This window comes from Pelodiscus sinensis, chromosome 1 (genome assembly GCF_052426305.1).
Source record: "Pelodiscus sinensis isolate ZL-2025 chromosome 1, ASM5242630v1, whole genome shotgun sequence".
Taxonomy (NCBI): Eukaryota; Metazoa; Chordata; order Testudines; family Trionychidae; genus Pelodiscus; species Pelodiscus sinensis.
In genome coordinates, this window is record NC_143052.1 from 196,069,191 (window position 1) to 196,084,575 (window position 15,385).

General features: G+C 44.0%; 1 protein-coding gene across 1 annotated transcript; it reads left to right on the forward strand.

The window, feature by feature from the left end:
- Nucleotides 1–10,739: 10,739 nt before the first annotated feature.
- Nucleotides 10,740–14,811, forward strand: CRYAA (crystallin alpha A). The gene is made up of 3 exons (XM_006137881.5): nt 10,740–11,023; nt 12,210–12,332; nt 13,786–14,811. The coding sequence occupies exons 1-3, from the start codon at nt 10,835–10,837 to the stop codon at nt 13,993–13,995; spliced, it is 522 nt and encodes a 173-aa protein (XP_006137943.3). The 5' UTR covers nt 10,740–10,834; the 3' UTR covers nt 13,996–14,811.
- Nucleotides 14,812–15,385: the final 574 nt, after the last annotated feature.

Here is a 15,385-nt window from a genome sequence, read left to right on the forward strand (position 1 = left end):
GCGCAGCTGTACTGCTGTATTGTTTCAAGTGTAGACAAGCCTCCAATCTCTTCTAAAGCCCCGCTAAGAGGTCACCTTCCTTCCAAATCATTGCTGACTTGCAGATCCACTTGGGGTTAAAGAGTTCATCTCAGACTTGCCCGCAGTTAATTCATTGCCAGTTCACTTGTGACAAAACAATTGATCACTCTCTTAAGGGCGGGGAGAATTAAATAGTTCTCACAGTAGCATTCATACTTCACATGCATTTAGTACTTCACCTTTTCTCCCTTAAGCTCTGCACAAACAATCTGGTGCAGATTCAAGATGGATTGAACACTTCCGTGCAGAATGACTACATAGCTACAGTGCAACTGCCTCTCCCTCTCATCCTCTGCTCTAAGGACCTTCCTTCTATAGGACCTCCTCTTCCTGTCCCATGACCCTTATAGCAGCCCCCTCATCACAGACTCACTAGCAAACAGCTATGGTCACTGCTTGTCCTTGTCCCATAATATCTGTCACATCTTTTAATTTCCTCTGAACCCCAGAGAAAGCTCTTCTTCTTAACTGCCTCCTCCTGCAGCCTCGGCTTCTCCCACATACCATATCTAGCCCTATCTGCCTGATAACTCTTCCCCACTGTCCTTTTCTCTGCTTGAACATCCATTGCAGACCCCCTACCACACCATGTCCTCCCTCCACCACTCCAGAAGAACATCGGAAGCTCTGACTGTACAGGGAGACCACATGCAGAATCTGCCACTCTTAGAAGGGGTCAGAAGAGCATTGTTAGTTTGTCTGTTTGTACAGAAAATAACCCTGCAGTCACTTGATAAAAGGGGATCTTTGATACAGCCTAAAACCAGCCTTTTTTAGGTAGAGAGTCACACAAAACCAAAGAAAACAGCACAACATTGCTAGTGTGGGGTATAGGGTGATCCCGGAGGGTTAAAGTGAGTTCAACTACCCAACGAATAGTCTTGCAGCACCTTAGAGACTAACAAAACATGTAGCTGGTATCATGAGCTTTCGTGGGCATAACCCACTTCTTCAGATCATTTCTAGCCTGAGAAACATTCTATGGCATGAGAGACAGGGTGATCCAGAGGGAAGGGCACTAGACAGAGAGCCAGGAGAATGGATGTCTAAGCCTCTGGCCTACTGAATGTCCCTTAACAACTCACTTGCCCTAGCTGTGCCCCCATGAAATGGGGATAATGATACCGATTTCCTTTATAAAATGTTTTGAAATGTGCAGATTGAGAGAATTGGAATTACTGTTACTTAACACCACTCTAAAATTCCAAACATGCATGTGCTTTAATTCTCCTGTTCTTTCAGTCTTGCTCGGCTACATTCCCACTGGACTCCATAGCTTGCAGGCTGAAGTGCAGAGCGCATAGCTTCTCATTTGCTATGTAAACCCATTGATGAAAACATTAAGTGCATTGTGCTGCTGAAACTTGCTGAGCTTGTTTGAATAAATGCCAGGGATTAACAGTGTGTAAATTCACCAGCGGTTCAACAACAATGACATTTATACACCCCAAACACTGATGGGATTTGTTCAGTGTTCAGGACATGGGCTCTGAGGTGGAAAAAAGGGATTGCTAGTAATTTTTTAAGCCTTTTGGCTGCACTGAGACAGACTGTTGACATTATATAAATTCTTTAGATAAAAAAAACTTTGTGAGAGGAGAGCTGATATTCAGCTTTTCTGATGTACAGCTGAACTGTGAAATGGTTTGAAAATACACAGATAGCTGTACAATAAAAATAAACAATGTAAAATAAGGAGGATGAGGATCTAGGAATGGAAATCTGTCTGATGATAAGGGCCAGGAATCAAGCACATGGTATGAATCTAGCTGAAATGATTTCCCAGCCTTTTCTCAGCTTCTGGAAGGTATTTAGGCTCCTAACTTCCACTAAAATAATTTCAGAGACAAAAGAGGAGAGGTAATATCTTTTATTGAACCAACAGAACTCGGTCATAAGAACATAACATAAGAATGGCCATACTGGGTCAGACCAAAGGTCCATCTAGCCCAGTAGCCTGTCTGCTGACAGTGGCCAGCACCAGGTGCCCCAGAGAGGGTGAACCGAAGACAATGATCAAGCGATTTGTCTCCTGCCATCCCTCTCCAGCCTCTGACATACAGAGGCCAAGGACACCATTTTATCCCCTGGCTAATAGCCTTTTATGGACCTAACCTCCATGAAATTATCTAGCTTCTCTTTAAACTCTATTATAGTCCTAGCCTTCACAGCCTCCTCTGGCAAGGAGTTCCACAGGTTGACTACATGCTGTGTGAAGAAGAACTTTCTTTTATTAGTTTTAAATCTGCTACCCATTAATGAAATGGTCCAATGAAAAGTATGATCTCACCTTCCCTGTCTCTCTAATATCCTGAACCAACATGGCAACAACAACATTGCATACAATGCTGATTTCTTTGACCGTTAAGAGCCTAAATATCTTTGTGGCTCTGGGTGTATGGCCTGGTCTACACCTAACAATTAGATCTACCTACCTATTTTGCCACTGCAGATGCAGTTAGATTGACAGAATTATTTCACTGACCTAGCTACTGCCTCTCGGGCCATGTCTTTACTTCCCAGAAGACTGACGTTGCAGAGGTCAATCTTCTGGAGTTGGATTTAGTGGGTGGAGTTTGATTTAGCAGGTCTAGTAAAGACCTGTTAAATCAAACACTGAGGGTATCCCTGCTGATGCTGGTAATCCTCGAATCATGAAGAGTAAGGGAAGTCAATAGGAGGGTTTGCTCCCATCGACCTGCTGTTGTGGTGATGGTGCTAAAGTTCAAATTAAGGTATGTTGACTCCAGCTATGCAATTAATATAGCTGGAGTTGCGTATCTTAATTCAAATGCCCACGTAAGTATAGATGTGGCCTCAGAGAGGTGGATTACCTACTTTGCCAGGAAAAACCCTTCAGTTGATGTAGGAAATAGCTATGCTACCATGCTACAGCAGCATGCTAGCCACTGAAGTGTAGCCATGACTTCATAACTTCCCAACCAATCTTCCCACAGTCCTATCTTGATGGATACTCGCTGATGTCGAGTGAGCTGTATCACCATTTAGGAAAAGCTCAGGATCGGTTTCCTTCCTGTAGTTCCTCCAAGCCATGAAAACTAGAATGCAACAGAGGTAGAGGCACAAACATCCCACTCTCCCCACCTCTAATATCATCAATTCACAGACACTTACCTTCCTTCCTACCCCCCCCCCCCCCGCATCCCCTTCCTGTTCTGAAATGTGATTTGTCCTTTTCATATTTGTTCATTTTTTTTAATTGTATCCTTTGGTATATATGGTTGTGACTACTTTCTTCCACTATTTGATCTGAGGAAGTGGGTCTGGCCCACGAAAGCTCATCATCTAATAAACCATCTTGTTAGTCTTTAAAGTGCTACATTGTCCTGCATTTTGCTTCAGGTCCAGATAGTTGCTCTGTAGTGACCTCTGTGGCCGATTAAGTAGTGAGTTGATAGATGGTGATTGCTAGGCAAAGCCTTGTAAGGAGGATTAATGTGGGGAGGTGTGTGTGAATTCATAGAGTGCTGTGGGGGAAATGGGGATTTCTTTCACAAAGAAATGGAAACTAATTTAATATAAATTGCACCTTAAAGCTATGCTTTTAAATCTATATTGAAACATCTAAGTAAGTGGCCTAAGTTTCAAAGGAACTGAGCACCCAGCAGTTCCCACTGACTTCTTTCATTGTAGGCGCTGAGATTCCTATTTGCCTGCAACACTTGTTAGTCCTGTGAGAGCTGCCAAAACACAGGCTTCCTCTCCCATTCTTTCATGACTACATTAATGCTTCCCTGTCCACCTTTATTCTTGTAAGTGTGCTGCATGAACTCCGATAAGCCCCTGGAAAAAGTGCTTTGTGGGGAGGTGCTGGAGTTCAACATTGAGTGGAAATTGTTACTTCTATTGCCTTTCTTGGTATTTAAAGGAGATGGGGAGATGAGTGTTGCTATTATTTCTTTCTCTCTCATTTCACTCTACGAGCACCCCAGAACTGATGCGGCGACAGAATGGCTAAATCCACAGAGGTGGAAACACTCACAGACTTTCAGTCCAGGAATGAGAACAATTATTCTTACACGTCAGTAATGACTCTGCACACACAGACAGGTTTGAAGATCAGAAAACAAGGCTCATGTTTCAGAAACAGGACAGCTGGAGGCAAGATGACAGGGAAACAGTGCAGGAACCCTTGTCCTTAACGAGAGAGAAATATGATGGAAGACAAACACCTTCAGGGGGAAAATTTTAGCAGATACTTAAGGACTCTGAAAGAATAGCAGTAGTGGTGATGCAATTGGCTCCTGCGGCTATGTCTGATCTGTGCACAATATTACAGTTTATGGCAGTGGTCCCCAACCTTTTTGTGTGGCGGGCGCCGCACCGGTGGGTGACATCACCCCACTGCGTCTCCTGGCTGTTCCAAGTGACCCTGCGCCAGCACCAGACCCCCCCACCGCAGCCATTTCGCCGCTCAGGACTGGCCGCCGTGTTCCCACGGCTTCCCCACCGCGCTCCCCGGCAAGTTCTCCCGCTGCCGACACTTCCCCACGCCCCGTCACGGCGCACGTTCGGCCCTGCAGTACATGCAGCCCGTCCTCCCCCTGGCCATCCCGCGTCGCGACCCCGACTAGGCGGCTGCCATGACACCTGCGGGCACCGTGTTGGGGACCACTGGTTTATGGCTTTGATTCAGGACAGCATTTGAAGTTAAGTATGTGTTAAGCCACATTGACTTCTGTCTCAGTTCACAGCAACTGCACTAGTATTTCTCCCTTGTGATTCAGCAAGGGCACCAACTCTAGATTCCAGAGTCCACAGCCATCGCCTCTTTTAGACAGAAACCCATGTCTCTTGCCTCTGACTGGGCTTTTGAATGCTGCACATGGTTCCATGCCTACACTCTGAATTCCCTAGCAAGTCAGACTGTCTCAGCAGGCCTGTGTTGCTCTCTCCTCAGAGGCTATCCACCAGTGTAATTGTTCCTAGTTAAAAGTGACCACACAACCCTTTCTAAGCAAGTCCTGGCATTTTTAAGGTGAAACCAGTACAGAGAAAACACAATAAAAGAACCTACACACTAATAAGCTTACCAGAGATCACCTCAACTAAGGCTCTGGTAGGGTTTAATCCTTCAACATCCCCAAGGTGTTTTTCAGGGTTACAACTTCTTAACAGGAGTTAGCACAGAACAAGCAACCTCATGAATCCGTGACACCTTTCTTTATGTAGTTTGAACCTTTGATCTTGGGAGATGCAGGCAATGGGAAGAATGGAGGGAATGGCACTCTAGGGAAACTTACTAACTTAGGGTATGTCTACACTACAAAGTGAATTCGAACTAACAGACGTTAGTTTGAATTAACTTTGATAGGCGCTACACACGAACTAGCGGAGTGCTTAATTCGAACTAGGTAAACCTCATTCCAAGAGGACTAACGCCTAGTTTGAATTAACTAGTTCGAATTAAGGGCTGTGTAGCCACTTAATTCGAACTAGTGAGAGGCTAGCCCTCCCCAGCTTTCCCTGGTGGCCACTCTGGGCACCACCAGGGAAAGTCTTCTGCCCCCCCCCCCCCCGGCCCCGGAGCCCTTAAAGGGGCACAGGCTGGCTACGGTGCCCATGCCAGGTGCAAGCCTGCCAGCACCCAGCCAGCAGACCCTGCACCTGGCACAGCTCGAGCCAGCCACCCACTGCCACCCAGCCCTCCGCCTCTTCCCAGGACCAGGCTGGCGGCTTCCGGGAGCCTGCCCAGGTCCGCAAGAGGTGGGCACCTGCCTGGTCCAGTGCAGACATCGTGGACCTCATCCACGACCTCCGCACTAGGCACAGGAAAGTGACCGTCTAGGGCAGGAGAGCTGCCAGTCTGGCCACCCGGGAGCAGGTTTGCATGAAAATCAAGGTGGTCCAGTGAGACCCCCGACCCTGAGCCCTGAGCTTAGAATGGCCGTACTGGGTCAGACCAAAGGTCCATCTAGCCCAGTAGCCTGTCTGTTAACAGCGGCCAACACTAGGTACCCTGAAGGGGATGGACCAAAGACAATGACCAAGCCATTTGTCTCATGCCATCCATCTCCAGCGTTCCACAAACAGAGGCCAGGGCACCCCCTGGCTAATACAACTCCATGGACCCAACCTCCATGAATTGATCTCACTTCTCTTTAAACTCTGTTCTATTTCTAGCCTTCACAGCCTCCTGCAGCAAGGAGTTCCACAGGTTGACTATTTGCTTTGTGAAGAAGAACTTTCTGTTGTTAGTTTGAAGCCTGCTACCCATTCATTTCATTTGGTGTCCTTTAGTCCTTCTATTATGGGAACTAATGGAAAACTTTTCTTGATGCACCCTCTCCACACCACTCATGCTTTTATAGACCTCTATCATATCCCCCCTCAGTCTCCTCTTTTCTAAGCTGAAAAGTCCCAGTCTCTTTAGCCTCTCTTCATATGGGACCTGTTCCAAACCCCTGATCATTTTAGTTGCCCTCCCCTCTCCCACCCTCTCTCTTCCCCTCTCCCACCTCCTTTTCCCAGTCTCCCCCAGTTTTGTTCAGTAAAGAGAGTTTCTATTTTTGAACACACGTGTCCTTTATTTTGTACATCAGGAAGGGGGGTTAGGGAGGGGTAAGTGGAAGGAGGTCAGGGAGGAATGGGGTACGAGCCCCTGGTGGGGAGGACTGGGCTGGCTCTGCGGGCTCCTCGGAGTGGAAGCTCTCCTGAAGCCCCTTGATTGACCCCCCCCTCCGGATGGCAGCCTGCGGCAAGTGCAGCCGGGGTGATGGCCAAGTGCTGTGATGTGCCGAGTGTGGGCACTCAGGGCACTCCAAGCCAGGACTGCTTTGCAAGCGGGGCACCCCTGAGAACTGTCTGTCCGGGGTGGGGGTCGGGTCCCTTTAAGCACAGCCCTCGGCTAGCCTGAGACAGCAGCTCCACGCTCTAAGTCCTAACCTTATGCCCTGCTGGCACTGCTTCCGGCCATCCTTAACCTCGGTTCAGGGTCCACTCAGTGTGGACATGCTAGTTCGAATTAGCAAAACGCTAATTCGAACTAGTTTTTAAGTCTAGATGCGCTAATTCAAATTAGCTTAGTTCGAATTAACTAATTCGAACTAAGTTAGTTCAAATTAGTGCTGTAGTGTAGACATATCCTTATTTCCTGGACAGGTTTATTCTCTGGATGGCCTTTCAAAATTTCACTTTTCAATTATCCACATGATGAATATTTTTGCTAGCAAGCTTCCTTCCACCATCTGTACAGAACCATTTTATTATGGGCCCATGTAATTTCTCCCTTTAGCAGCTATAGGGCTCTTGCATATGTCTTCTTCCCCTTGTAGCTCCAAACTTTTGAGTATAAACTTGAGACCTGGTCTTTTGACCTCCACCTCCCATATGGCTTCTAGGGAGTGTGTCTATTGTAGTGTCCCTTTGGCCCTTAAGGGATTGGCTGTCTCAGTGATGGGTCCAGCCCCTACCATCTCCCCTGCATAATCTTTATAGTCCTCTTTGTTGGTAAAAGGGAAAATGTCCGAGGAACAGCACTGGGGCCACATAGCGTACGATGTTCTTCTTCCCCCACCTTTTCAATTCACGCCCCACATCAAAAGCATTCCTATCCCTAAAGTAAAGACGTAATATGGAGTCTAGGCTGCCCACAGACAGGTACCTAGGGTCTGGTGTCATTTTCTGGGTTGGTTTCTCCATTTCTAGCTGGTGTTGTTAGACCTGGTCCCGCAGGCAGTTTCTCCATCTCCAGCTGATGTTCCTTCTCTTCCTCACTCATCTTGAAGCTGCTGCACTTCATGCTGGTGCCGGTGTTCCCAGTTTGCTCTCTCTTACTCTCAGTCTTTAAACTATTGGATTTCCAGATCAAGTCAATCTCTACAGCTATATCCTTCTTAGTCCACCTGTGGAGAAGTCCCTGATCCCCAGGCTGGAAGGAACATGGCTGCTGCCTCTATAAGCTCCTTTCAGGCTTACCTCCAGGAAGGTGGCTCCAAGATCTCCCCATGCTGGACCCTCTGCCTGTGACTAGATGTTCCCAGAGAATCTAGACTATCATTTCTCTTCTGGGCCTGAGGACACAGCAAGTTGACTAGCTAGGTCTTTATCCAGTCCTCAGTGCTCATTGGCTTTTCTTCAGCTGTTCATTGTTCATTTCTCCTTGGCTCTCTTTTCACTGCTCTTTTCCTGACAAGACAACCGAGACTTTTCTCAGTGCTTTTCCCTTTGAGGGTACTTGCTTTTACAGCAATTCACTCTGCTGTAGATCCACATTAGGGATGTTAATGGTTAACTCGTTAACCGGTAAGCCTCACCCTTAATGGACGGGGCTTACTGGCTGTTATTAACTAGTAGGCGCTGGAACAGCTCCCTGCCTGCCATAGGCAGGGACACTCCAGCCTGGCCGGAGCAGCCCTCATCTATGGTGGTGGTGCTGCTCCAGCCCAGCTAGGCTGTAGCAATCCCTCCTTCCTGCCCCTCATTTAATCGGTTAACTGGTTAACCAATTAAATGGGATTTTACATCCCTAAGCCACACATGTTGCCACCACATTTGTTACATTCAGGTCAGCAGCCCTCTTTAGGCTTCCTCAGCCATCATCTTTTTTGTACAGAGACCCGTGTCTCTCTTTTCTGTCTGACTGGGATTTTTCCAGTGGCACAGTTCCTTGCCTACACTGTGAGTTTCTCAGCAAGCCAGGCTGCCTCAGCAAGCTTGCTGTGCTTTCTCCTCAGAGGCTATAACCAGCATAATGGCCCACAGTTAAAAGTTACTGCACAGCCTTTTATAAGCAAGCCCAGTTATTCTTAAGGTAAAAGCAGCACAGAGAAAATATATTACAAACAATTAAGAAATCAAACACACGCTAATAAGTTTACGTAACATCACCCCCAATTCCAACAAGGGTACTGGGGTAACAAGTTCATAACAGCTGTTAGCTCAGAGCAACATTTGTGAGTCAGGGCCAGATACAGTCTGAGCCTTTGTTCTGGGGACCTCCTGTGAAGATGTAATCAGCAGAGGTTTGCCCCATCTTCAGGGCATAGCTTCAAAGGAATGTGGTTTTGCATATTTGGTATGTGTGTGGGAAGGGAATTTGCTTTCACTTCCTCCTAGGTATTTCACAGAAAATCCACTTGACTTGTATTGTCTCAGAAGTTCATTGTTCTTTATCACATTGTTTAACATAATCTTTTGGTCATCCAGGCCCACAAAAATCTTTGCATTTAATACAGTGGATTCCAAGGATAATTAAACTTAAATCAATACTATCTCCCAAAGCTAATGCAGAAAATTGCCCACATACTTTTAAAAAGACCACTAATGCTGATAGGCACCCAAATACCCTTACAATGTGGCCCATACAAGCCTAATTACTACTTTCAAATGTGATTTAGGTGTCTCAGTTTCACTGATAGTCAGTAGTACTCATACTTGTTACTTCTGCAAATGGAACTTAGGCTCCTAAATCACTTCACGTTTTTGAAAATTTCACTCCCAAGTGTTAAGACACATAAGGCAATCTGACCCATTTTTACGGAGCCTTTTTTATACTGTTTTCTGTCTTCTCAGAGCTATCCAGAAATTGGTTCAGGTAAAGGTGGGTCAGGCCCCCTTAATCTGGGTCTACAAATCTAAGTGGTTTTTTAAATGATTCTGCTGTGCCAGTGTTTTAAAATGATTTAGAAAAGTTCTCCTTCATGGAGAGGCATATTTGTCATGGTAATGTCCCTTGGAGTTTGGACTTCATTAGGATTCAGGGCCAATACAGTGGTGCTATTTCATAAACAGCATTATGATGTCAGTTAATCGTGTAGGTCAAATTGTTCAAAGGGGCATTTTTACTTTGACATGTATTAAACATTTTAAAAATAAATAGCAAATGAACACAGCCCAACTTGCGAAAACTAGGCCACTTGGTCAAGGGTTGGAAAGCATATAACGGGAAATGCAGGAAAAATGTGTTTGTATCTGAGAGATATGCTCCCAGCTAGAAGATTAAATGGATTTAGAGCCACTTTCTAGAAATGATTTAGGAAGGTTTCAAAGAGTCCCTTTGGTAGTGTCATAATGGAAAATAACTTTTCTTCTCTTTTTTCCCTGGCAAAAATATCTAAGACTCTCTTGCTGTTTTGATTGCATGAAATCCCATTGCCCTCACTTTAAACTGTATTTTAATATTTCTTAGGATCCTGAACATCCTCTCTGACACCACAGAGCACCTCTTGCTGACTAGAGACTTTAAGACACATAACAACATGTCAACAAAGATGATTTCTTTCAACTCGTTTCAACCTAAGTCAATCATCTTTATCCTCCTGGAACAAGAATCTGTTCTTTTCAAAGGCATTTTCTCTCTTGTTTCAGGAAAGGAAGGAAACATCAACAAATTCACATGAAAAAGGCTGGGAAGAGTCACAAAACAGACACTTTTAGAAATTCAATTTTTTAAAAAGCTGCCTATGTTAAGAATTAGAGCCTTTTTTGTCTCTGGGCAGTGGTAGCCTCACATAGTATAGCATGCTGGAGAGCAGCTACTGTCCAGATATCTGGCACTGATTCTAACCCAACTGTCGTTCTTAGGTCAGCCTCTGCATTTCTGCTGACCAGATTGCCTTCATCATGAGATCATGTCTTTCCAGAGAAATCCCACTAATGCCTTTATTCTGTGAGAGTGGTATATATAGAGGGAGGCTTTCTGAGTCTCCACTGTGCAGTCCAGCAAAGACATCACTGTCCCTAGAGACTGCACTGTCTTTGCTCTACCGTCGAACTTGCAGAAGCAGAAAACATGGATATTACCATCCAGCACCCCTGGTTCAAACGAGCTCTTGGACCTTTATTCCCAAGCCGTTTGTTTGACCAGTTTTTTGGAGAGGGTCTTTTCGATTATGATCTCCTGCCTTTGTTCTCTTCCACCATCAGCCCCTATTACAGGCACTCTCTCTTCCGCACCATTCTGGAATCAGGCATTTCAGAGGTAAGACTCCTTTACTGAATACCATTTGCCTCTGCTGCCAATTTATTAATAATAACAATCACTTGCTACGTTCTTTGATTCAATTAGACTATGTTGTTTGGCTCTGATGAGAACAGGTGCAGGAAGATTAGCAGGTTTTCTGCAAAATCACTAAGTGCATCTGATCACCACAGAAAATTATCACAGGAAATCATTTTGTCCCTTTACTAAATAGATGTGGCCTCTAATATTTTTGCAACCCTGTAAAAAGATCACTTTATGAGCTTGACAACAGTTTGCATTGTGCTGGAGAAAAATAAAGCTTCCTCTGCTACAAGAACATTCATATTTAGCTCAGTTTTGTTTGGAATGGGAATCCAGGTATAACTTCAACCTTTAGCATGAGCATTCTTCTTTCTTACACCGTCCTCCACCATCTCATGCTCACTGTGTTCCTTGTATTGCCACACTGGATATCCTGAGAATAGTTCTCCAAAGATTTTATGCAAAATGAACATTTTGTACTTTGGCTGTGTTCAGAATGGTCAAATCTGAAATGTCAAAGTGAGCACAGATGTTTGTTTGTACTTTCTGCATTCTACTAACCTTTCCCAGGTTTCTTCCAAAAATGCAGCAGAAGCCCAGCAGAGCTTAGAGCAACAGTAATTTTTATTAGATTCACAAGTCTGTCCAGAAAGCAACATTCTTCCCGAGTTCATGCAGCTTCGCAAAAAAAGTGTGATTTAGAAGACAGTAAAAAGCAAAATAGATGAAGCTTAACAAAATAGATGAAGCTAGATAACTGAAACAATCTCTCCTCTAGCTGCCGATTACAGCCCAAATGTCAAATAAATCTCTAATGATTGATGCTGAAAAACCATCGAATGATAGAGTGACGCAATGAGAAGGGATGCAATCGCAGGGAGCAATAAAGATGTCCTAGAATTCCACCAGTCTTACAATCAAAGGGCCTCAGCTAAAGTCCATTTACATGAGTGGAGAGCCCTGGAGATTTTAGTGGGCTTTGGCTCAGGCCCATATCCATTCTCTAGCTTTCTTAAATTACTTCAAAGACAGTCATGCTGCAGCTGAGACTGAAAATGACTTTGTTTTTTTTCTGTCAACAAATTATTGGCATCAACCTGATATTTGATTTGTTTTTATTTATTTATTTATTTGTTTGTTTGTTTTACAATGTTTATTTCAGGTGAGATCTGACCGGGACAAGTTTACAATCTTCCTGGATGTAAAACACTTCTCTCCTGAAGAAGTGAGTGTGAAGATTATTGATGACTTTGTGGAAATCCATGGCAAGCACAATGAGAGACAGGTAAGCAGAAAAAGCATGCAACTTAGGATAGGAATTATCCTGCTTTTTTCTTTCTGACTCTAAGGTTTTCCTCAGCTGGAGAAGTACAAGGGGAAAGATCATTTTCTTTACTTTTTCCAGAATTGTTTTTTGAATGTTAAACCAAAGTCACCCCATGTAGATTCCCAGCTGTGGCACAGACCAAACTTGATTTCTGATAATAATGAGAAACTTTGTCCTTTATTTTCAATCATCCCACTTCACAACAGTGACTATGTGCACTATGGTTAGTAATACCATCTGACTAGAAAATGAATGTTATTTAAAGTAGTCAAAGAATGACTGTGTTTCCATAACCCAGGATTACTTGTGGAAAGCCAAGTTTTCATATGCTGGGTTGGGCAAGAAGAGCAAAACAAACAAAACCAAAACAAGTAAGGGCCTCAAGCTTGGAAACTGAACACACATGACATAGAAATTTAAGTGAGGATTGAAGTGTGAATAATATCAGTGCTGGGGGAGTGGAGCTGGTGAAAACTCTTCTCATCCATAAAGACATTTGTTGGGAAACCAAAACTTCAAGTCCCAATCAGTATTTGTTATATAATTTTTTTCTGAGGCAAGGCTACCATAACGGGAGAAAAAAGCCACTTTAATATCAATCTTTCTTTTTCATTTCTCAGTGTCTCACCCAACAGCATCAGAGGAGCCTGGATTATAGCCCTTTGTTTCATTTAATGAGGCTTCCAATGCACTGAAAAACAGCCATTGTTGTTCAGAGTGCTGAGTATCTACAACTTCAGCTGAAATCAGTGGAAGCTGTAGGCGCTCCGCACCACTCACTGTCATGCCCATCGTATGGGAAGGGCCAAATTCTGCTCTGATTGACACACTGTGTAGCTCAGTTGGCCTGAGTGGTAAACAGGATGTCAGCCAGGGCAGAATTTGTCCCTAATAAAGTGCAGTGTAGAATAAAATGCATATATATTCACAGCCATCCTGGAGACACTGGGTATGTCTATACAGCAGCGTTATATCAGAATAACTGACGGTATTCCAAAATAACACAGTGTGTGTCTACACTATAAGCCTTTATTTTGAAATAATGTTGAGCTGGAGGACTTCTTGTTCTGACTCCTGTAATATTAAATTCACAAGGAGTAAGAGTGTTTTTCCTTTGGCTTCCTGCTGTGGAGACAGCGCCAAAAGCCAAATTAAGCCATTTTGATTTAAGCTACGCAATTGACGTAGCTGAAATTGTGTAGCTAAATTTGATTTTAGCCCTTCTGTGTAGACGTGCCCAATGATCTTATTCTTAGTGAAATGGAGCTTTGAAATAATTGTTTGGAATTCAGCGTTAAAATGGAGTCACCCTATAGTGATGTAGATTAAATCATGCTACGGAGGTGCACCTCGAGTCACACACCATGCACTGTTTCTGACTGAACCACCTGTTCCCTTTGTCTGTTGTCAGGATGACCATGGCTACATTTCTCGCGAATTCCATCGCAGATACCGCCTGCCTTCCAGCGTGGACCAATCCGCCATCATCTGCTCCCTGTCTGCTGATGGCATGCTGACTTTCTCTGGCCCCAAGGTCCAGTCCAACATGGACACCAGCTACAGTGAGAGACCCATTCCTGTATCCCGAGAGGAGAAGCCCACCTCAGCTCCTTCTTCCTAGGCTGATCCTGCTGACAAAAGATCCAGGCTGTTGTTGTTCGCAGGGCTCATTCACAGAGTCATTACATAGACATCAATGAATATCTAGAGGGGGGTATCTTTGTTTTAATTTTTCTTGGATGAATGAGGGGCTGGGTGAGCAGCTAGTGGACTTTGAAGCTTAAACCTAAGCATTGTGATGTCAGAATGACATGAAACTAGTGTGCTGGAAAACGGATGTATTTGCTGAAAAGATCTTTAAACTGTACTGGATTTGGTAACATCTACCAAATATGAATGAATGCACAATTAACCTAACTCCCAACACACTCATCATTAACACAAAGCTTGTGTGGTGAAAAGCCTGGCACATCTGCTCTAGCCTAAAGAAATTAAAGTCAGAGTTAAGCTGATTACTGTGAGAAAACCCTGAGATACTGTGCAATCGCCATGAATGTACCATGAGTTTCTTAGAACAAATAAGAGAACAACGGCGTGTAATGCTTGGGGGTTGCAACATTTTTTTTCAGCAAAGTCTTTACGTGTATCTGTTTACACCACTGCAGTGTCATCATCTTTTAGTGACAACTGATGCAAGGACAAGCACGTCTTTCCAATATCTTTGTAGACCCTTTGGGGGAGGGGGTCTAGCACTGTGCCAAGGCTTCAAATCCCTACCGAGCTCTCCCCAGCCTAAATGTAGCACACCATCTTTCTTAACCTTGCTGTAATTCTAATGTAGCTCCAGCTGTTCTAATGGTATCTGACACACAATCTGAGAACTCAGTCAGTGGCAGTCAGTCAATAAAAAAAATGTGAAACAAGCAATAGGCATTTTGCTTCTTTATTTCCTTCCAAGGTCTTTGTAGTTAAAATGTCACACACAGTACAGTTCTGCCCAGAATACATGTTCTCTCCAAACAGAAATACCAAAAAGACCAGTTCTTATACTCTCCAGTTTTCCCTCTATTAAAACCTCCAGACATTTTATTCAGTGCCTTGATAGAGATGACAATGAAGCCTTTGTTTTTAAAACAAATGATGGTAGATAACATTCCAAGGCTTTGATTAAATATTGTTGTGAGCAAACATAGATACATTCCCTTTTAACCATCCATACAATTAAGATGCATCAGGTCGGCAATTCTTCAGTCAGCATGCATATATCAGTGGGATGCAATCAGTTGGGATGTGGGCTTATTTTTTTTAAGTAGAGTATCAGGATGAAAAATGTATTATAATTGCTAAGTATTAAAATCACAAATTTAGCGCACTTTGAGTTTTAGACGTGATACACTGGTCTAAAAGTCTGAGACCTGAAGCACCAGGGGAACATTTATACTGGAAAAATCAGGAACCTTTTTGCTCAAATAGAGGGGCAGTGCCTCCTAAGTAGGGACAATAGATATCAA

Excerpts from the sequence above, each read along its gene's own strand:
- CRYAA (XM_006137881.5), top strand. The coding sequence starts at position 10,835 with ATGGATATTACCATCCAGCACCCCTGGTTCAAACGAGCTCTTGGACCT. Across the intron at positions 11,024-12,209 it reads TGGAATCAGGCATTTCAGAG|GTGAGATCTGACCGGGACAA; the intron begins GTAAGACTCCTT and ends TGTTTATTTCAG. Across the intron at positions 12,333-13,785 it reads GCAAGCACAATGAGAGACAG|GATGACCATGGCTACATTTC; the intron begins GTAAGCAGAAAA and ends GTCTGTTGTCAG.